General features: G+C 52.3%; 2 protein-coding genes across 2 annotated transcripts in view; one reads left to right on the top strand and one right to left on the bottom strand.

Annotated features, from left to right (window-relative positions):
* LOC121468955 (uncharacterized) overlaps positions 1-21,667 on the bottom strand; it is a 2,238,800-nt gene that overhangs the window by 669,268 nt on the left and 1,547,865 nt on the right. The window lies entirely within an intron of this gene.
* On the top strand, positions 11,255-16,706 carry LOC140681308 (serine/threonine-protein kinase pim-1-like). Its single transcript, XM_072920870.1, has 4 exons — positions 11,255-11,347; positions 15,294-15,666; positions 15,955-16,230; positions 16,552-16,706. The coding sequence occupies exons 1-4, from the start codon at positions 11,255-11,257 to the stop codon at positions 16,653-16,655; spliced, it is 846 nt and encodes a 281-aa protein (XP_072776971.1). The 3' UTR covers positions 16,656-16,706.

Below are 21,667 nucleotides of genomic sequence, written 5' to 3'. Positions count from 1 at the left end.
TGGCCCTGGGGTCAGCACACCCTGCACGCTGCTCCTGCCCGCTCCTGCCACCCTTCTTGTTCCTGCCCCCGGATACCCCCATCATCAGGTTCCATAGCTGCCGAAGGCCTGGATTGTGTCATCCATCCCTGCAGGATGCTCACCTTTGTCCTGAGAAAGGTACGGTGCCATTCCATGGAGGTGGATCCCCCCAGCTGCCCGGGTGGGCTGGAGTTCTGGGGGGATGGGGTGGGACAGGGACCCCACTCTGAGGTTTTGCTACCTCTGCAGACTGTTGCAGACGGAGAGGAAGAGATGGAGGTGGACACACAAATTGATACAGAGGAGAAGATGGAAGTGGATGGAGAACAGACTGGAGAGGAAGAGATGGAGGTGGATGTGGAAGAGGAGATGGATGTGGAAATGGAAGAGTGCACCGAGGACATGGAAATTGATGAGAAAGATGAAGAGGAGGCCATGGTCCTGGGATGAAGACCGATGCCAGCAGCAGGACAGGTACGTGGTCCCCACAGGCAGAGTGGGTTCCCTGCAGCCAGGCTGGGGCTGGGCTGGGTGGTCCCTGCTCCGGCCACACAAGCCCCATCCCAGTGCCTGGGGCCCAGCCCCCAGACCCAGCCAGCCTCAGCTCTGGCAGCAGGGTCCCACTGTGCCAGCCTGGGGACACACGGAAGAGCCCTCTGTGCCTGACTGGAGTGACCATGGCACCTGCTTTTCTTCCAGGACTGATGGAGATCCCGGGCCGAGATGGAACCATTTTGTACATAGTTTTTAGATTTGTTGTTCCCTTTAGGATATAGGTTTTAGTGCTACGTTTGGTCTTCTGTAAATACGTTTCAAATATTGTTGTTAGATATGTTCTTATGTATATACGTTCAATAAATTGTTGTTGTTACAAATATTCTTACAAAAGTCAAAGTGTTCTGTGTTTTCATTGCTGTTCTTCTGTAAATAAACAACCCTGATTTTTCACACCCCAGTTCTCTTTCCATTTGCTTCAGACACAGGCAGCATTGGCAAAGTTGTGTTTTCCACTTGCTCCAGGTTCCCAGGGCGGGAGGTTCATGGGGGAGCTGGCACAGCCACCCCAGGAGTGGGGGTACCTGCACAGAGGGGTCCCACTGACAGAGGTCACTGTCTCCTTGCAGTCTCTCTGGACACACTTGGGAGCTGCAGGGGAAATCCCAGCGTGCCCGGTCCCGTGGGATCCCATGTTGGGACTCAATGTCCCAGCCAGGGTGAGCACTGCTTGTGGCCCTGGGTTCAGCATGGCAGGCCTGGTGCTCACACCACTGCAGACTTCAAGCTGGCCATGCACAGCTCCGTGTTTCTCCCAAAAATATCACTGCTGCAGCACCTGGGGTTCCCCAGTGCTGGCCTTGTTATCCCTACTGCATGGAGGATCGCATGGCATGGCAAAGGATGGATCCCATGTGGCATCCAACCTGCCCTGATCCAGGCTGGACACCAGCAGGGGAAGGTGCAGTGCTTTGTCTGCACTGCAGTGTTTTACTTATTAAAAGCCCCCCTGAAAGGGATCCCAGCACATTCTCTCGCTAGGGGAGGAAATAACACAGCAAGAAAGGGCTGATGTAGAAAATTCATCTCATCATATCCCTGGGGCTCACCAGCCCTTTCCACACCACTCCTGGATGGAAAGCTGCTGCAGGGACCTGAGGTCCGTGCTGGGGAGCAGCAAATCCGAGTGTTGAGCAGGCAGGGTGCCAGCAGCTGCTCCTGCTCCTCCTCTGAGTCACTGCCCTGTCACCTTGGCGAGCAGAGCCAGGAGCACCTGAGAGCTGCTCCAGCACCCCAGAACGTCTTGTTTCCTGTTACTCCAGCAGCACACTCTGATTACACATTCTCCCCCTGCTGCTAATTAATTAAATAAAATCAGGAGCACATTAGCAGATGCAGAAGGGACTCACCCGTTGGCACACGCTGCCTCTGACCCCCTCCACAGCAGCCCTGAGGAACAGAACTCTTTTTCCTCAGCATTTCAGGGCTGGTGTTCCCCCTCTCCCAATTTTTGCCCTGTTTCTGGCAGAAGGCACCAAAAAGAAGTTACTTGCATTAGGAGGGAATGTGTTTTGGGCTGATTTTGGACAAAAAGCTGGGTCAGGCCTCATCCCTCTCCCTGAGGCCTTGGGCTGCCACGCTCTGGGTGGGAGTTTCTGCAGCAGCACCTGATCCTCTGCCAAAAAGCATTAAATGCTCTGATTTCATCTCACAGCACTAATTACTTCTCACAGGGCCTTTGATGCTGCTGAATAACTCATTAAATTCCCTCTGACCTGCCACAGCTTTGGCTGAGGGCACAGGGCCCTTGCAGGCCCGGGTGCCTCATGAAAGCCACCTCAGTGCCACCACACAGGCAGCGTGTGGCAGGGCAGGCTCATCCAGGACACCATCCACAGGGTGCAAAGAGAATGGAAAGCTCTGTCAAACGTGCTGTAAAATCAGTCAGAGAAATTGTCCTTGACCAGCTGTCTCTCCAGGCCCTGCTTCCAGGGCTGGCACCAACAAATGGGCCCTTGTGTGAATAGATCTGTCAAAGCCCACAGGAGCAATTCCCATCCCAGCCCTGCCTACTCAAAGTGGCATCATTTTGGTACCTGACTACTTCAAAGGTGAAAGCATATTCTCTCTAATTTGCTAAATTGACAAATTTACTCCTCTCAGGAGACAGTCTCATTTCCATCTTCTACCTCTTTAGCTTTGTACACTCAGTCTATAACATGAAAAGATTTTACCTTAATTTCTTCTCCAGGAAAGAAGTCATCAATCTTTTATTTGTGGCACTTTAATTTGGCATGTTGTCTACAAAAATCCACTGCTCATCACATCGAAGGTTCATCCAGTAGTGCCAACTACTCCAGCACTGGAAATCTATAGTGGGATGGGTGGAAGGAACAGGGTCAAAATGAATGGGTTTTCTCAGAGGAAGAAGCAGAACCTGGGAAGACAGCACAGCTTTAAATTAGGATATCTGCTGTGCACGGCAAGAAAAAACACAAGCCATTCCTCATCCTGTCTCTGGATGTGATTCAACCCACCGTCCCCAGCTCTGGAAGTGTGGTGCAGAGTCTGGTCCTCACTCCCCTGGCAAATGACAGAGATGAGCAGATCTCAGCCTAGAATCCCTGTGGATTGACAGCAAGAACTCCTACAAGATGTAACTCATGTGTTTGTAACAAGCACAGCATCCACTGGCAGAGAATGTTTTGCTCTTCATCCTTCCCACTCTCCAGGAATTTCTCTAGGAAATTCCACTCTCTAGTGTGGATAAAGCAGTAGAGATGGAAGGTTCTGTGTGCCCCAAAAGTCATCAGCCTCTTCATCCCACAGCTCTCCCACTCACAGCCGTCAGTTCTGTGCAGAGCGGGCACAAACTGGTCACTACTGGCACTGCCTGTGGTCGGAGCTGGGAACTGTGCATCACCATCAAGCTTCAAGTGCTTTCTAGTGGGAAGTGTTTTACACCGTTCCCTACAGATTCTGGTTCTGGGTCAGTCCCACAGCAGCTCTGGGGAGTGTTTAGGTCAACAGGGTCTCCCCAGGCTGCAGCTGGAGCTTGGGGCCTCCTTCCAAACCACAGCACAGTAAAAAATATGTACTAAGGTCACAATGAAAAATCCTCTGCTGAGCCTTCTTCAGTATCTGTCAACTCCTAATTCTGATTGTAAAATGCTATTTAGGAAGATCAGACTGATCAAAATCAGGACATTTTTGTGGATTTTTGTAAAAATGCTTTTTGAAGCTTTAAGATGGAGGGAATTTCACCAATGTCATTATTCCTCTTACAAGATTTTCAGCAACCGGTTACTTTGACTTTCCACTCTTATCTCCTGCCAACTTTTACCTGCCCAGAGCCACTTGTTTTGCTGACAGCTGCCATGCCCATGCGCCATTTGCTAAGCATCACCTGCATGAGGCCTCAGGAGCTCACTGAGGAAAACTCACTCCTTCATATTCTTTGCAGAGACAGGGAAGATCTTGCTTGCTCAGTCGAGCAGTGGAGGAGTTTTCTGTTCAAACCTACTCTGTGTAGCATCACTGATGTATTTTTGACTCAGAGAAATCTGTTTATTTTCTGCCCTTAAATAAGGAGTGAGCAGCTCCATGAGTAACACCACGGCAGAGGAAACACAAACAGGCTGTTACTCAAACAGCATCTCTGAAGGGATTGTGCTCTGCTTTTCAGATGAGATTAAGAGCTCAATTACAGTAGAGAAAGAAGCTTTCACTAAATCACACACAGAACATAATAAGGACAAATTACAAAGCTTCAGAAGCAAATCTGTGTCAGACTGCTGGCTAAGGAGGCCTTCAGTGGTTTCTCCTGCCCTTCTGAAGAAATGAGTCCTGCACACCTCATCTCACCATGCTTTTGAGGAAAGCTCACAACCAGAATTCTATGAGGCATCCAATTCTTTGAACAGTATAAGCAACTACCCCCTCATGTTTGTAATGAGTGGGGTGAAGCCTCGGGTTAGTGCTGATGTGCACAGGTTAGAAGTGCAATAGTTTGTTCTGCTAGCCCAGGAAAAGCCCAGAAGCTCAGTGTTGTCTCAGTCCCATATTGATAAGAGGAGATGATGTGGAGTTTAAAGAATTGTAAGGCCCAGCAGCTAAGGGATGAATCAACTACCCAAAACCAGACCCTGGACATAACTGTTTAATTCCAGCATTCCTGCCATGCTCTCCTGTCTCCATGCAAAAGCCTCCACCAAGAAACCTGCAGATAAGGAGGTAAGGAAAGAACAAGATTCAAGCCCCTCACACGGAGGAGAGAGTTCAGAGACCTTCCAGCCAGAGGGATCCCTCCCTGAGCAGCCAGGCTGCCCAAACTTTCAAAATCAAAGCTCCTGTGTGCAAATCCCAGGCACACGAACCACAGGCAGAAATACCCATTGGCCTCTGGATTTGCAGGTGACTGTACAAGTGTGAACCTGGAGCTGAGGGATTGGATGTTTTTCCCTCCCAGGAAACCCAAGGCACTGCATGGCAGAGCTCAAGGTGGACAGCAATGGGTTACACGGCTGCCCAGAATCCTGCACCTGGGAAAGGGGAAGTCCAGGTTCAGTCACAGAGTAGTCACCACTTGATTTTTCTTCCCTTGTTATTCTGCTCTCCTGGAATATATTATGGTTAATTAAAGGCACTTAGCTATTTGGATTGTAAGCAGGTGCTGGTTAACAAAAACAAGCCACTGTTCCCCTTTGAAATGCCAGACAGGAGATTCATTAAAATTCCCTTTGAAAAGACATCCCCAAACTCCCTGATCTGTTGATGAAAACAGTCAAGGAAAAGTTAAGGAAAAAAGAACAAACAATGTTTGTCAGGAGGTTTCACAACTCAGGCAACTGCAACCCCCATCGAGTATTAGGATTGAGGATTGGCATTCCCACACCAGGAAACCTTTCAAAGACTCATAAACTTTCACTGAAAAGCAGTTCCAGGATGCACAGAGTTGAACAACAATCCCATGAAGACAGAATATTTCCATCAAGGCCGGGATGAGATGAGCAGGAGAGGATGACTGGGGCTCTTCAAAAGCCAGACCTCAGAGCTGAGGCAGGATTTAATCCTGATATCCCTCTAGTTATCCAGAAAAGGATCAAGACATGTGAGGCAGCTCAGAAAGCCAGAGTGCTCAAAACAGCAGCATGTACAGAGAAGGAAGAAGAGGAAATACAGCTGGATACTTCCTAATGCTCTTCTTTGGACTGACCTGGTGTCTGGTGCAGCGAGTCACAGAAAACTTGCTCAAGACATGGGGGCCAGAACTGAAAATGCTCACTGACGAGCAACAGAAAAAATTAAGAGCATATAAAAGTGACAGCAGTCACAAGGACCTGGAGAAGAAAGAACCCCAAAAGGCCAGACAGGATGTAATATCATGCATAATGAGAGTAAAATACATGTTGCTATTCATCATGTATCCAAAGAATTACAGAATAGTTTGGGTTGAAAGGGACCTTTAAAGGTCATCTGGAAGGACAGAGGATTGATAGCAAGAGAAAAACAGTATCTTAACTGCCAGGGGAAACTGTATTGAAAGCAGCCAAAGATTAGAGCCAAAAAACCAAGATCTTATCTTTGAACTAAAGACTTATCAATAACTAATGCTGTCTGCCACTGGGGGACACACTAAACCAGAATCCCTCCATGCCAGTTTTCCCATGCTGTGCTATCAGAGCTCTCCCTGCTCCCCAGCCCCTGCAAGAACTGGACTTTGTGATGTGACCCCAGCATGGCAGCAGCCCACATGAAACTCCACCTCCGAGAAGAGCAGCACCACTTCTCCAAAATAAGGCAGTTTTTACCAGAACATCAAGCTACACTAAACTTCTCTGGGAAGCACTGGGTGCAGGATAATTAGGGACAGAAAAGGGATGTGTCTGTGGAGCAGAGGGATGGTTTAAATTCTCATTAGGTTGTTAACAGCTGGTTTCATTAGTCTGCCTACAGACAATCATAATTACTTAGTGGCTACTGCAGGGTGAAATGCCATTTCAGTTTATTAACATTCTCAGAGCTGGAAACCTGTCAGTGAAATTATTTTTAAAGTAGCTTGTAAAGCTTGTCTATTCTCGAAGAACTGTCAGACTGATAGACCGGGGTGTGACATTTATGCCCCAATAAAAGGAAGTTTGAATGCAGTTTAATAGTGCTTGAAATGTTCTGCTCTGAGAAACTCTCCCCAAAGTCCAGGTGGACCTTTCTCCATTGGAACTCATAGAAATTAGCAGAAGCTGTCACTTTGGCATTACTTTTACAGGAGCATTTATAGCCCAGGGGTCAAGACCAAAGCCATAAAATGCTGCTCAAGCCCTGAGCTTTCTCAAACCAGAGGTACACTTGAATCTAAAGGTCTGTCTGGAGCCCAGGACTATTACATTTGCTCAGCAGAATTCTGTTACAAAGCTTAGCCTGCAATGAAGGTAGATTTTTATCTTAGCTTAGTTAAATATTCCCCCTAAACCAGGATAAATTATAATTTCCCCACTATCATTATTTGTCCACTCCTAATTACTCTTTCTTCTTGCCCTAAGCACCATCCTTATTCATACAATAGGTTTGATGGTTCCCATTAAATTTATTATTTTACAGATATATGTTGGATTAAAGTTTACCCGAATTAGAACTTTGTCCAGCTCCTGCCAGAACTAATGGTGAAGATATTTCAGTTTATTCAAAGGAGTTGTTATCTCAGAAAGAGGATCATGCTTAAATTAGAAGAAAAGTTCTGCCAGAAAGAGTGTTCCTTTGCTTCCCCCAAATATCCACTAAAAGCCCTCAGTCACTTAAGAGCTTTTTAAATAATTTCCAGTATTCACTACAGGGCCAATTAGTAAGAGAGTTCTGACCCTGCAGTGCAGTTAATGACCATCTCTGACATATTTCTTACATGTATTTTTTTCCCACATTTCCTTCAACAGTAACTGACCAGGTGCCTTGCCCTTTTTATCTCCTCTTTAACCCATTTACTCTCATCCTCCATGGAACAGCAGAAGATGTTTCCAGCCTGCACCAGCCACTATTTCACAATTCACCCATAAAATCCCAATCTTTTACACTTCCACCTCTTCATCTTCCCATCCACGGAGGGGAGCCAAGGTCAGCCAGATGCAAACGAGGTGTTTGAAGCTGAGCTGTGATGAGGCAGTGATTGCTTGATGAGCACAGGAGCAGGAAAGGTCTTGGCTGTGCCTTGGTTCTTAAATCATCCTCACTTGTGCAGGGAAATTAAGGGCAGAGCAGTGATGCTCCTCTGACCACTTTCCCCATAGCATTTTTCCTGTCACAAAGTCAAAGGCAGGCAACTCACACATATTCTTTTACTCTGACTCCTGCTGGGATAGGGAAAAAATAGGATAATAGGAAAAAATACCATTATTAGGGATTTTCATTGTGTGAGCTCAGGATTCCCCACACTTTTGCAAAGGGGGAATGTTCATCAGGCAAAGGCTATGAGAAGGAGCTTCAAATGTCCAAAATCCCAGTAAAAATACTTTTTCCTATGGAACCCTTCACCAAAGCTGGTCCCACTTCAGGCCCTTTATACATCCATTTCCTGATGTGCATCTCCCAGTGGGGTGTTCCCAATGCTCCAGGAACCCAACACAAACCTTACAGCCCCACACAAACACACCCCAAGGAGCTGCACCCTTCCCTCCAAACCTGGGTACCTGTCACATCCACCTTTGTGCTGATCTGAGCCTGTTTCTCCCCAAAACAAGGTGCTGAGTTTATCCTCAAAAAAGATAAAGGCCAAGATAAAATAGAAAGGATTTCAACCTTGAAAAGATTGACAACAGCATCCTTGTCTTCTCCAAAAAAGCCATCATTTCACAACTGTAATCTCCACACTGAGAGTTTATTCCCTTAAAGTGTCCAAGTACACAGGCAGGATCCAGGAAGGCACTGAAGTGAGTCAAGTTGAACCCCAACGAGCTCTCAGCTCCCTGTGAAAGCTCAGACAAGCAGTAGAGAAAGAATTAATGCTCCCATTTCTGGCATCTAACAGCCACAGGGCAAGTGAAAAGTTGGTTTTAGAGAATGAAGAAAAAGCACTAAGTAATAAAAGGTGAGAAAAATCCATCGCTCCAACAGGTTAATGAAGGAAAAGCACTTGAAGAAAAAGAGGTAGATGGAGGGAAAAAAAACAAACCACAATTGAGAGTGTCCATGACACCCAGAGCCAAAGCAAGCCCAGGGGATCAGGAAAGAGGTAAGCACGAGCTCCAAACAACAGCAGAAATGTAGGGAGAGCTCTGGAGGGAACAAAAGAAAGAGGCAGCCTGAAGAAAGGAAGAAATGCCTCACCACAGAGTGTTTTGGGTTTTTTTATTAGGAGTCTCTTATATCACGTGGTAGAAATTCAGAAAAATAAAGGTCAGGAGAGGCATGGTTTATTTGGAACATTCCTGGAACATAGCAGACAAGATATATCCTTGTGCAAATTATTCCCTGCAGCACTCACATCTTTAATTGCTGCTTTTCCTCCTCCTGGGGAAGCAGGGTTGCTTTATTTACTCCAAGCAATATTTTCTCCCTCCTCCTTGGCAAAGAACAAGCTCCCATCTTGGCAAGTGCTCACTGGTTTACTAAATGCTCATCACACCCATGCTAAGGAGAGTGGAGCTGGTTAATTTATCACTTGCTACAGTGATTAACTTGCCCAGCTGCCGGGTTCAAGAGCCCCAGAGTGCCTCAGGTTAGAGAGGATCACAGAAGGAAAAGCTCCATTGAATTAAGCTGCTGCCACACTGGCCCTCTTTGCCTGTCAAACACATTCAGCTGCTCTGGCCCTGCCCTGTGAAAATCCCCCTTAAAATACAAGTGAAAATCCCTCATCACCTGTGAGGAAGCACAGTTGGGTTCTGCTCAGGGCATTTCAAACTACGTGAGGTATTTGTGACCTCCCCTTGCAAAGGCAGCATCTCAGGAAAACCAAAAGTTTCTTTTCCTGCACTCACCATACTCAGGACACCTTCCCCTAGACCAGGTTGCTCCAAGCCCTGCAAAGGCAGCATCTCAGGAAAACCAAAAGTTTCTTTTCCTGCACTCACCATACTCAGGACACCTTCCCCTAGACCAGGTTGCTCCAAGCCCCATCCAACCTGGCCTCGAACACTTCCAAGGGTGACACAACCACAGATTCTCTGGAGCCTGCTTTGCTCCTCACCCCAATTTAGCAGCCTCAGAGATCAATTTCTATCAAATATCTACATTTTTCTAGGAAAGAAAGATGGCAAACCTTGTTTGCATCTGACTTTGCAAAATCAACACGAGAACTTCGGACAGACTTTTCTTATTTTTCCCCATTTGGTGGAACATTTTCATTCTGTTGTTGTTTGGAGCAGTATTTTAATATATCTGGCTGAGGCTGCTTAAAATAGTACATCTTAAAGAAGAGACTTGTGTGAGGGGTGGAAAACTGAGCTCTTGCACATCCAGTGCTTCTGTTGTTGGAAGATTTAAATCCCACCTCTCACCTGGTGCTGTTGCCACTCTCCAACAGCGTCTCTCCCTCTCCAGCACACAGCCCACTTCTTACAGACACAGATCAAGCAGAAATCCACTACGGGTGTTGGTTTTTCTTAATCCATCTGGTTACACGGTTAAAACACATACATGCATTGATTGTCATTGAGAGAAAGCTTTCCCGTGGAGAAAATAGTCATTTTGGTAGCACACTTCGATACACCTTCGGAACAAGCAGAATCAGCACCAACTCCTAAGACCCCTGCTGAGGAACCCTGCCCTCCTTGGGACACCCAAAGCGGCAGACCTCGAAAAAGGAGGGGGAAAGTCAAGCTTGGAGTGGAAAAAGAGAACATAAGTACAGCAGCCTTTAAAAGTGCCTGCACGGAGCAATAGTGGGAACCAGTCACATTTCTTCTTTCCTTGCTTTCTGTGATGACATAAATATGAACTAAAAACACCTTAAACAAAAGGCAGAGCTAGGATTTTACAGGTCTTCATTTTGGCAGGCTGCATGACAGACGCCTCTTCCGGGACTGCGACGGAGAATGGCAGAGAACGGAGGCAAAAGGTGCCGGAGAGCCCTTCCTGTTCCCTTCAGCCCCTGCAGCTGCTCCGATGGTTTCAGGGCACTTGCTTGGTTCAGCACTAGATAAAAACCTTAGGGCATGATTTTCAAAACTACTGCCCATCCCCAGTCTGAGTTTCCTACATTCCTGGATACAAAGGAGTGGATAGAGGGCTTCTTTCCAAATGAATTTAGCCATAGATACCTATTCTTTACCAATACCTATAAAAACGAAACACGTGCCAGGTTTTAGTATTCTACACACACCCCTCCCTGGGAATTTTGGGGCAGCTTTAGGTCCCTCTGTGGGACGGCACCCAGCGTGACCCCCACCCCTCATTCGCCACCCACCCACTCCCCCACTGCAGTGTGCCTCCCTCTCCTAGGGACCTCGGGGTGCCCCAAATGACAGCAGAGCCCCGAGTCTTCACCCCCTTTTCCTGACCCCCAAAGAAGGCACAGAACGAGTCCAACTGCCCTGGACAGCAGCCCAGCACTCCCTCCCAGCCCTTTCCACACCTCCATCCCCCCCGAAAGGGACTCTGCCGCAACAAGAAAGGGGGAGGCAGCCCCCAGAAGGCTTGAAGCCCCCGCCCCGCCTCGCTGTCGCAGGCCAGGGGCAGAAATTGGGAGCGGCAGAGGCGGCGGGGACGCGGCACGGCCGGCACGGCGCAGAGCGGGGCCGCTCTCAGCGCGATGGTGGCGGAGCCGCAGGTCCGGCAGCGCCGGGCGGTGTCCGAGCGGCGCGGGGGAATCCGCCGAGAGCTCCGGCCCCGGGCGGGGACTCCCGCAAGGGCCGGGGGGCGCCGGGCTCCGGCCCTCGGGGCTTTATTCTCCGCGCCCCGAGCCCCGCGGCTGCGGGGGAAAGAAGGGAAGGGGCGGCAGGAAGAGAGGAGGGAGAGCGGGGCATGCGGAAGGGTGGGAGGGAGGTCGGGCTGCGGAGGAAAGCGGGAAGGGAAGGAAAAGGCCGGCAGGGAAGGAAGAGGGACGGTGGACAGAGGAGGGAGAGAGGGGGAATAGAACGGAGTAGCGGGGCAGGGACAGGACGGAGTGAGGGCAGTGGGAGGTCGGGTTTGGGAGGGAGAGGAGGGGACGGTCTGGGGGTCAAAGAACAGGAATACGGGGAAGAGGAAGGAAGGGTAGCGGGAAAGGGAGGGAACGGAGCTGCTTTGGGGAGAGTGGGAAATGCGGGAAAGAGAGAAAGAAGAGGAATACGGGGAGGAGGAAAGAGGGGCAGAGAGAGGGACAGGAGGGGGAGCCTCACAGAGCCCCGGCTCCACCCCGAGCCCGCCCCGGCGCCCCGCCCTGCCCGGCTCGGGGCTCTCCTGCTGCCGAGCCCCGCGGGCGGCCCGGCTGTCGCACGGAAATGCCCCACGCAACATTAGACAAAGCAGTTTCTATGTTAAACCCTTTCTATCCTAGAAGGAGATAACTTCTCTACCGCCTTCGTCTTCTCGTTTTTCTTCTTTGATTTCAAAATCAGACTTACAAAAACCTACTCCTAAAAAAGACTTGGTAAGTAGTCAATAAAGTAGTCCTGTCAATTTCATAACCTAAAGGTATACTTATGTTTTCACAAAAATATAAACTGCATGACAGTCCTACTCACTGTGTCAAACCTTATTTAAAATACTCACAAAAAAAACCCAAGATAAATAGTTCCACAACCAAAACAAAACAAGCACCACTAACTAAAACCATCCATCAAAACACATTGTGTTTATCAGTCACCAATCCTAAAAATATCTCTAGGATGTCCGGGGAAGGGAATCCACATCAGGTACGAAGGAAGGCTGCCTCCCCTGCTGGCAATTTCCTGCAGGCACCGACCTGTGGCCCTTGCCCAGCTACAATCAAGAACACCAAACATCACTGCATGATCTTAGCTGCACAGCAGCCACAAACCCACGAGTCTGCTACTCACCATTCTCCTAAGAATGCCCGGATCCTCGGGCCGCTTCGGCCACGCCCTCGTGGCAGGGTCTGCCTGGGAAATGAGGAGACGAGGAGATGCGGCATTCCCGAAACTCAAGCGCACCCTGGCTGCCACTCACTGGTTCCCTAACATAAGGTCACCCGTCTCATGGATGATGGGAAGGCAATGCAGGTTCTATTTCAGGATTTTAAGTGCAGTTTTGATCCTGTCCCTCGCAGAATACATCTGGAGCAGGTGTCCAGGTGTGAGACAAAGAGAGACAGGGTGTGCTGGCTGAAGAATGGGCTGATGTACTGGTTTTCAATGGGATAGGATCCATTTCCTTCCCAGGGAGCAGCAAAGAGCTGGGTTTGGATTCAGGACGGGAATGTGGTAGACAGCACACAGATGGCTTGGATGTTACTGAGCAGGGCTTGCCCTCCTCAAGGAGTTGCAGTGTCACATTGGACAATCCATGTCCCATGCTGTGCCAGCAAGGAGGTGAGACCATCAGCATTCCCCTCCTCATCCCTGTGTCCTTCTTACAGAAGAATCTTCCACCCACTCTGCTCCCGAGAGCTGGCAAGTGCCCATAGGGAGCCCCCTTACCCCTCCTGGGGCACTGCGGAGGGCGGGGCTGAGGCAGGGCTGTGATGGCACAAAGGGCAGAGCGCTGGCGTCAGGCAGGGCTGTGATGTCCCAGGGCTGTGCTGGCCGCAGCACTGTGACACCACTGTGACATCACCGCGCTGTCGCTGGGTGAGACAGGCCAGCGCCGGCAGCTGCCAGTGCAGTCGCGATGGGACCTGCTGGAGCCATGGGTGACGGTGACGTCCTGGTGACTGCGCTTGTCCTGCTGCTGGCCGCCGTGGCTGTCTGGTGGGCCTTTGGCCACCGGCAACCGCGGAGCCGGAGCACACGGACAGCGAAGAGGAGCCAGCGCCCCGGGGTCCGGCCCAGAGGCTCATGGAGGAAGCGAGGAGCCCCTGCGGCTCCCAGGTTCCCCAGGCCTCGGGCTGCTCCTGGCGAGCGGCCACGTGCTCCCGCCAGCCCCCTGGGCAGCCCCTGCGGCTGCGGCCCCTGCCTGGCAGTGGCCCGGGAGCTGCAGGAACTGATGCTGCAGCTCTGGGACGGCAACGGGACACGTGCACCACTCTACTCTGGGATGTGGCAGGCCTTGTGGAAAGAGCTGAAGGAGCTGCTGGAGCGAGGCCACCTGCCCTGCTGTGCCTCGGCCAGCTCCTCCACAAGCCTCCATCCCTTCCAGAGGCGGCTCCCAGCGAGATTCTCCATCCCTGGGAGAGCCTCAAGGCCTGCAAGGATGGCACAGCATGGGGAAGCCACCACCATCCATGCAGGAACCTCAGGCTGTCAGAGACCCTGCACCCTGCCAGCAGCCTCTGCTATCTCTGACAGCCTCCATCCCTCGCAGAGGCTCAGTGAGACCTGTCAGCCTGCGGAAGGAGCAGAGCCCGTGGACAGGTCTCCCAGCTCCCTTGGACTCACGGACTTCAACAACATGGGCGCAATCCTGACCCTTGACATGGCAGGGGAAAGCCCACAAGTCCAAATGGGAGCCCAGCCCGATGCAGGGGAGCCTGCTCAGGAGCAGCTGGTGGGGCAGCAAGTGTCCTGGAGCCAGCTGTGGTCATCCCACAGCGGCCAGGACAGCCAGGACGCTGTGCTGCTTCTGCCAGCTGGCAACAGCCCGAGCCTGGTGGTGGAGACGAGCCTTCAGAGGTTCCTCCACCTGCAGGAAGCTGCCCCGAGACAGCCCTCGAGTGCCGCGAAGGGCTTTCTAGTAGCAGGTGAGATCTTCTGAGGAGCTGCCTGAGGCTCCGCCGGGGCTCTGGAGGGGCGCGGCCAGGCCAGGCCAGGGCCCCTGAGAGCAGCCCAGTCGCTGGCCGTTTCCAGTGCCTCCGATGGCCCGGCTTGAAAACGCCCTGTCTGCTTTGCAGCCGCTCCTGGGTCTCCCCCGTGCCAAGCCTCGGGCTGCAGCCCCGGCCGTCGGCAGGAGCAGAGCCCAGCCCACGACGCCGGGGACAGCGCCGGTGCCGCCGTGCCCCGCTGGCCCGGGGCTGCCGCAGCCGCCTGTGCGCGCTGCCCCGGCCCGGCTCTGCCGCTCGCCAGCCCGGCGGCTGCAGGGCGGTGGCCGCTGCCCGGCGCGCAGCAGGAAGCGGGTGAGAGCGCGGCGGCCCGCGGGGGCCCGGCCCGCTCCACTCGCGGCACTTGCGGGAGGGGCGGGTCCTGGGCGCAAGGCTGATGGCTCGCTCTTGGCCGCAGGGCAAAGGAGGCAGCGGCAGGAGCGGTACCTGCTGGGCCCGCAGCTGGGCAGCGGCGGCTTCAGCACCGTCTTCTCGGGCATCCGCCTCTCGGACGGCAGCCCGGTGAGTGGCCGCGACGGCCGGGCGTGGGCGGAGGGGCAGCGGCGGGGAGGGGCAGGGCTGGAGCTCAGCCCTCCTCTCCCCATGGCTCGCAGGTGGCCCTCAAACGCGTGGCCCGGGAGAGCGTCCTGCAGTGGGACGAGCTGGTGAGCGAGCGGGGCCAGCGGGACAGAGCGGGGCGTGGCGGGCAGGGAGAATCCCGGGGCGGGCTCAGCGTGCGGAGCCGCAGCCCCGCGGGCCTGGGCACGCCGAACAGCGGTGCCGGGGCCGGGCAGGGGCAGCCCCGAGCATCCCCCGGGCGGGAGGAAGCGCAAGCGCCTGGGAGGCTGCGGCAGGGGGCACTGGGGCATCCCGGGCAGGGCGCAGCGCGGCCCCAGGCCTGCAGCAGCAGCAGCAGCAGCACCTGCCGCAGGGACTCATTTTCTCCTCCTCACAGCCCGACGGCACCCGCGTGCCCTTGGAGGTGGTGCTGATGGAGAAGGTGGGCTCTGGCTGCCAGAACATCATCCAGCTGCTCGACTGGTTTGAGCTGCCGGATAGCTTCATCCTGGTGCTGGAGCGTCCGGGGGCATCACGGGATCTCCTGGAGTTCCTGCAGGAGCAGGACCAGGGGTTCCTGTGCGAGGAGCAGGCGCGCTGGCTTTTCTGCCAGGTGCTGGAGGCCGTGCGGCACTGCACCGCCTGCGGCGTCCTGCACCGGGACATCAAGCCGGAGAACCTCCTCGTGGACCCGGAGAGCGGCGACCTGAAGCTCATCGACTTCGGTTGCGGCACCTTCCTCCAGGAGCGGGCCTTCACGGACTTTGCCGGTGAGCCCATGGCCTGGGCCCTGCTCCCGGTGCCAGGCACTGCACGGCCCCGTTCCCTCCCGGGCTGCGGCCTTCAGCCGGCTGCCCTTTGGCACGGGGCGGATGCCGTGCCCCAGGAGGCGGCTGCCGGCCCTGACGAGAGAGGGGGAGGCAAAAGCGGCTCTGGGCCCCTGGGCTCAACGGGCCCACAAGGGCCTGGGCTGCTCCGCTGGCCTTCTTGGCCTTGCGGAATGGTTTCCTGCTTTTGGCCAGCTGGCTGGGGGATGCGGGGTGGCCTCGGGGGGTAAGCTGTGGCCGCGGGCGCAGCCCCTGCCTCGGTCAGGAGGCTGGTGCCAGGCTCTGGAAGGCAGCAGCCTGCGCCCGGCCAGCGCCGCCTGTCTCCCCTAGGAACGCGCGTGTACAGCCCACCCGAGTGGACCTGGCTGGGTTGCTACCACGGCCACGCAGCCACCATCTGGTCCCTGGGCGTGCTGCTGTACGTCATGGTCTGCGGCAGCCTCCCCTTCCAGGACGACCAAGCCATCGTGCTGGGGAAGCTCTTCTTCCGGCGGCAGCTCTCTCCAGGTGGGTGTCCGGCCTCAAGCCGGCGGGCTTTGGCAGCTGGCGGCGCACGCCCGGCGCGGCCCTCACGCAGCTCCGCGGGACGTGGATCTGCCCTCACGGGCCGGCCGCAGGAGGGGCCCGTGCCGACGGGGTCAGCGTGGCACGGGCGGCCGGAGGAGGCGGCCGCGTCCCGCCGTGCCGCTCTCCCGCGCGGGGCTGAGCCGGTCGGGAGCCCGGCACGGCCCAGAGCGCTCGCGGCACGGCCCGGGCCCCGCGGGTGACGGGGGCAGCTGGGCAGGAGACTTCTGGCGCTGACCGGCGCTTTCTGGCTTCTCTCCCCAGAGCTCCAGCACCTGATCCGATGGTGTTTGGCCAAGCACCCTGCGGACAGGCCGGAGCTGGAGGAGATCTCGCGCCACCATTGGGTGTGGGGCCGGCGTTTTTGATGCCTTGCCGGAGCCTCTGCAGCACCCACTTACCGAGTCCCACGCAGGACTGAGGATGCGAGAAATAAACAACAAACCCATTTTGGTGTTTCAGGGCTGGTCCTTGTCAGCAACTTCAGCTAAAGTGGGATATTGGTGGGGAAAAGGGAGATACAGGAGTCCTTGGGAGGCCTGAAACTGCTAATGGTCGTGGGGGAGAGCCCAACAGACTCCTCCTACATATCCCTATCCCTTACACAGGGGAAGCCCTGGCTAAAATCCAGGAAAAACCGCGTTGTGGATCCAAGGAAAAGAACCAGGATCTGTGTGGAGATCGTACCTCGCGGGAGGCCATGGGGCCACCCCTTGCTGAGGGGTTTAACATTTTACAAAGATGGGCCATCGGTCTTCAAGTGCAGCCCTGTGGTGTTCTTCCACTAGAACTCCTGTGGCATGCTCCTGTTCCACATCCACACAAAATTCAAATTCTTTTTCCCTGTCTGGAAGGGCTAGGGCAGGAGACTCAGTTGATCTGCTTTTTAACACTTTAAAATTCTTTAAAAATCTTTAAAATTCTGCCGGGCTCTTACTGGGCAGGGATAGCAGTGTTCTAGGCAGACATACGTTGCCCCAAAAGACCTGCCTTGAACAGGAGCTCAGCAACAGGCTGTGACCCCTTGCCTTCTCTCCCTTGAAACAGGGTATTGCTTTTTAGACACCACTCGTCCCGGTGGCTTTGAAGTCATTTGGAGAGGTTGCATATCTAATTTTCCACATTTCTGTGGGACTGCTCGCACTTCTGGCTTTACTTCAGCATAGGTCTTCTCTGACCTTTGACACAAAGTTACAAGGGCCGTAGCTTCCTCATCAGCTTTCACAGTCATAATTTACATTCCCATTTTAACCATCAAATCCCTTCCCAGTAAATTGTAATCATAAGCAGGAAGAAACAGAAATTCATGCATGTCAAGCCTATCTGCCACATTTACCAATAGTAGTAGTGGAAGTATTTTCCCTGGACTGTGTTGGCAGAAGAGGAGGCAAGGATGTGCAGAGCCATCTGTCCCGAGGTCATGGCTGTGGGGAGGACAAGAGGACAGTCGGGGCACGTGGTGAGATGGCACCTGGCACCAGCTTGCCCATCCAGGGCACGCTGAGAGCCAGCAGAGCCTGGCCTGGCCCTCTGGGACCAAATGCCTTCCCTCCCCTTCCCTCCTCTGCCCCCTCATTGCCTCGCCTCCCTGCCCTGCTGGGCTCTTCTCACTGCCTCCTCCTTGACCTCCTGGCACGGCCACTTCTGGACCCGGGCTGGCCATAACCTCTGGACAGGGTCATGGCCAGCCGGACGCTGGGATTTGGCACCTAGTCAGGGTTGAGAGATCCTTCCAGGCACTGAAGCAACTGGGAGACCACTTGTTGTGGGGCCACTGGAAGGACAGGTGTGGCCACCAGGCTGGCACTGGGGATGGGAGGTCACTGGGACCCCGTGTCCTGCCCACAGGCTTTCTCCCAGCTCTCCAGGGGTGTCTGACACTCAGCTCAGCCCTCCGTGGCTCTGCAGCCCACCAGGGCCAGCAGAACCCTGATGCCCAAAGCCATGCCAGGCATGGCTTGGCCCACTTGGAGTGGCCGAATCCTGTGGGAATTCGGCTCTCTGAGCACCCTCTTTGCTTTTAGCTGCTCCCAGTGTCCTTGTCCCACAGACCCTGGCTCTGCCAAGTACCACTGGCTTCTCTGGGTGCCAAAGGATTCCCAACAAGAGAAGGACAGTGCTGTTACAGTGATCTTTCATGTGGTATTGCCTGGGACAACTTGGACCAGAACAATATCTGTGACGCTGTGGCGTTGGATGGGTGTCTTGGTTTAAAAAGACAGGAGTCTGTGAAGGAAGGCAAAAGCCTCCTGTGAAATGGAAAAGGTAAACTCCCTCCCTCCGAATTACCACCATTTCAAAATTAAAAAGCTCTCAGGCAAAGATATGGAAATGGGAATAACAGTTCTTTACTAGGAGAAAAACTAAATAAAAATAATAATAATAAAAATGCAATTAGTACAAACAAAATTAGTGGTAGAGTCAGAAACCTGACACCCTGAGGAGTCAGGGTGTTGGTAGTGGTTCAGTTAAATGGTGGCTGTTCTTCCTGGAGTGGCAGATGAAATGCTGCTAAAGCGGTGACTTGTAGAAGGGTGTAGTTTTCCCTGAAGGTCTGGTAGTAGTTCAGCTTGGCCTTCCTCTGGGAACCTAGCAGAGAAGAAAGCTACTTCCCTGGGAATCCAGCGAAGGGCTGCCCTGGTGTCCCAAAAAGTGCTGATTTTATGCAGGTAGGAATGCATGGCTCCTCCCTCTGGGTGGAGCATCTCACAATGGGATGATGCAATTTTACCAGTCACGCAGTGAGTCATTCCATGGCCCATTAACAGAAGATAACTTCCCCGAGGGAGACATTGTTCTCGGAAGAGATAAGAAAACTGCCCAACCTCCAACAGATGGCAAATAGAATACATGCTTATCTTACCAGCCAGGACAATGGGATTCATCCCAATATGTCCCAACAGGAAGCCCCTAAATCCTCTGCCCAAGGTCCTGAAAGACAAGGAGGTCCACGCTGGCTCAGTGTTCTCTGGCCCTTTCTGATCTGACAGGAAGGGATTGGACTCTCCAGGAAACTCCAGCCCTGATAATCTGATCTTGATAGCGGGAAAGGCCATCATTGGCACTACTGGGAAGTGATGGAAGGACAGTGCCAGCACCTGGACAGGGCAGCGTGAGATAACGGAGGGGAATGTAGGAGAACAGATTATGGGACACAGGGAATGGGGCTGCAGCCGAGCCTCATTCCCAACAAGGTGCAGCTGTATAAGACAGGTGAACAGCACTGAAGGAAAAGAAGCACGGAATGCTGATGTTTATTGACCAACCACAAAAGAGTAAAAGGGCACTCAGATATTACGCATGTGAGGGAAAAGGGTATAAAAGTTTGTAACTGGGGAATAATAAAATGCTGGTGCTTGAAACCTTTCATGGTGTCAGTCATGAGTCTGCAGTCAGGGAAATTCCTGTCTGATTGACTATGCCACAACCATGAGGTCACCTGTCTCATGGATGATGGGAAGGCAATGCAGGTTCTATTTCAGGATTTTAAGTGCAGTTTTGATCCTGTCCCTCGCAGAATACATCTGGAGCAGGTGTCCAGGTGTGAGACAAAGAGAGACAGGGTGTGCTGGCTGAAGAATGGGCTGATGTACTGGTTTTCAATGGGATAGGATCCATTTCCTTCCCAGGGAGCAGCAAAGAGCTGGGTTTGGATTCAGGACGGGAATGTGGTAGATAGCACATGGATGGCTTGGATGTTACTGAGCAGGGCTTGCCCTCCTCAAGGACTTTGCAGTGTCACATTGGACAATCCATGTCCTTTTTCAACAGTCCTTTGTGTGACGAGGGCTCCCAGGTAAGAATTTGAAAAGAAAGTTCTAAAAAACCCCAAACCACAGAAGCTTGCATGGCTTCAAGATCCCAAGTACCAAAAAGAAAAGAACCGCTGACTCTGCCTTGGTCCTTTTGAAAATTTGTTCCTTGTTGGTTTTGTGTATGTGTGGAGTGGGAAATTATTGCTTGTGTCTAAATCAGTCCCATCCTTATCCCCTGAAACTGGAACAGGTTCCTGCCATCATGGAGCCTCACGTGGGTGCCGTGGTTTTGCTCCTGCAGTCGGGGCCTTTTCTTTTTGGGGTCTCTATTCCCCAGCCAGCACATTTGTTACCTGAACAGTGCTTCAGCAGGAGAGAAACTCGCATGTCAGGAGCTCTCAGGTTTGGGAGTATCCACCCTGAGTATTTCAGGTATCAAACCTTGGAGAAAAAGAGAAAATTTTCTTGCTACCTGAATACTTCTTGTAAGAGCAGCACCTGTAGTATGAAGTGTTGAAGGGCGAGTGTCTTTCCTTCTCTGGAGTTCCTGAGAACAGGTGGTATTCATTTTACCTGGAATTTGATCAGATAGCAGCCAAATTGCTCATTTTAAGTTAGATAATTAAGTCTTGGCTGTAAAAGAACAAGTTGCATTTTCTGTTTCAGAGTCGTATTCTGGAAATATTACAAAGTGCTTTCCGTGTCACCAGAGCTGCCTATGAGCTGACAGAGGATCCCAGCCTCCTCACGTGGGTCCTGCACAGCTTAGAGAAAAGGCAGTCAGCAAAGTACAGGAGAAATGGGAACAATTTTCCTGCCCACAGTAGAAGAATTCTGTGGCTGAGGATGAAAGCAAGGGTGACAGACATGGAGACAGGGGTGCCAAGGGCTGCCCTGGCAGAACTTGCTGAACTCTGAGGCCTCCCTTGTGTTTTTGAAAACAGAATCAAGACGCTTTCAGGTTGTGGTAGGTGGGATGATGGTGGGGGGGCTTTGTGATTTGGAAATCACTGCCTTGAAAAAGCAAAATGACACCTTGTGCTGGTGTCTTTACCTTTTAAATTTCAAGCACCCCCAGTTCCCATCCTCTCACAGGACCACCTGCACAGGAAGTTGCACAGTAATGGATTTGAGCTGTCTAGAACATTATTTCTCCTCCCCTTGCCTCTCCCTCACAGAAAATCTCTTCTGCTAACATAGAGTGCCCTGACAAGTTCAGGCAAGTGCACCAAAAGTGCACTAGAATATGGTCCCCCTTAGGAGATGGACCAGCTGCTGATGAGGATCTGCCTTTCAAATGTGGTTCTTTTCTTTTTTCTTTTCTTTTCTTTTCTTTTCTTTGCTTTTCTTTGCTTTTCTTTGCTTTTCTTTGCTTTTCTTTGCTTTTCTTTTCTTTTTTGTTTTTCATTTTGTTTTGTATTGTAAATGCAGGCAAAACCCAATGGGAAGAAATGACAATGTCTGACTCAATTAAAAAGGCTGAATGATTTCTTTATTGTAATTATGCTAAAATGGATTAGTATACTATATAAAAGGAAGATCCTAAAAGTGCACACTACTTTCTCTGACTCTAACTCTCCCACAACTTGAGACCCTCTCTCGAGAGTCCAGACACAGGTGGGTTG

This window comes from Taeniopygia guttata, chromosome 34, assembly GCF_048771995.1.
Source record: "Taeniopygia guttata chromosome 34, bTaeGut7.mat, whole genome shotgun sequence".
Lineage (NCBI taxonomy): Eukaryota > Metazoa > Chordata > Aves > Passeriformes > Estrildidae > Taeniopygia > Taeniopygia guttata.
This window is presented reverse-complemented; position numbering and strand designations above follow the sequence as displayed.

Excerpts from the sequence above, each read along its gene's own strand:
- LOC140681308 (XM_072920870.1), top strand. The coding sequence starts at position 11,255 with ATGGTGGCGGAGCCGCAGGTCCGGCAGCGCCGGGCGGTGTCCGAGCGG. Across the intron at positions 15,667-15,954 it reads GGCCTTCACGGACTTTGCCG|CTGTGGCCGCGGGCGCAGCC; the intron begins GTGAGCCCATGG and ends TCGGGGGGTAAG. Across the intron at positions 16,231-16,551 it reads CCGGCGGCAGCTCTCTCCAG|AGCTCCAGCACCTGATCCGA; the intron begins GTGGGTGTCCGG and ends TTCTCTCCCCAG.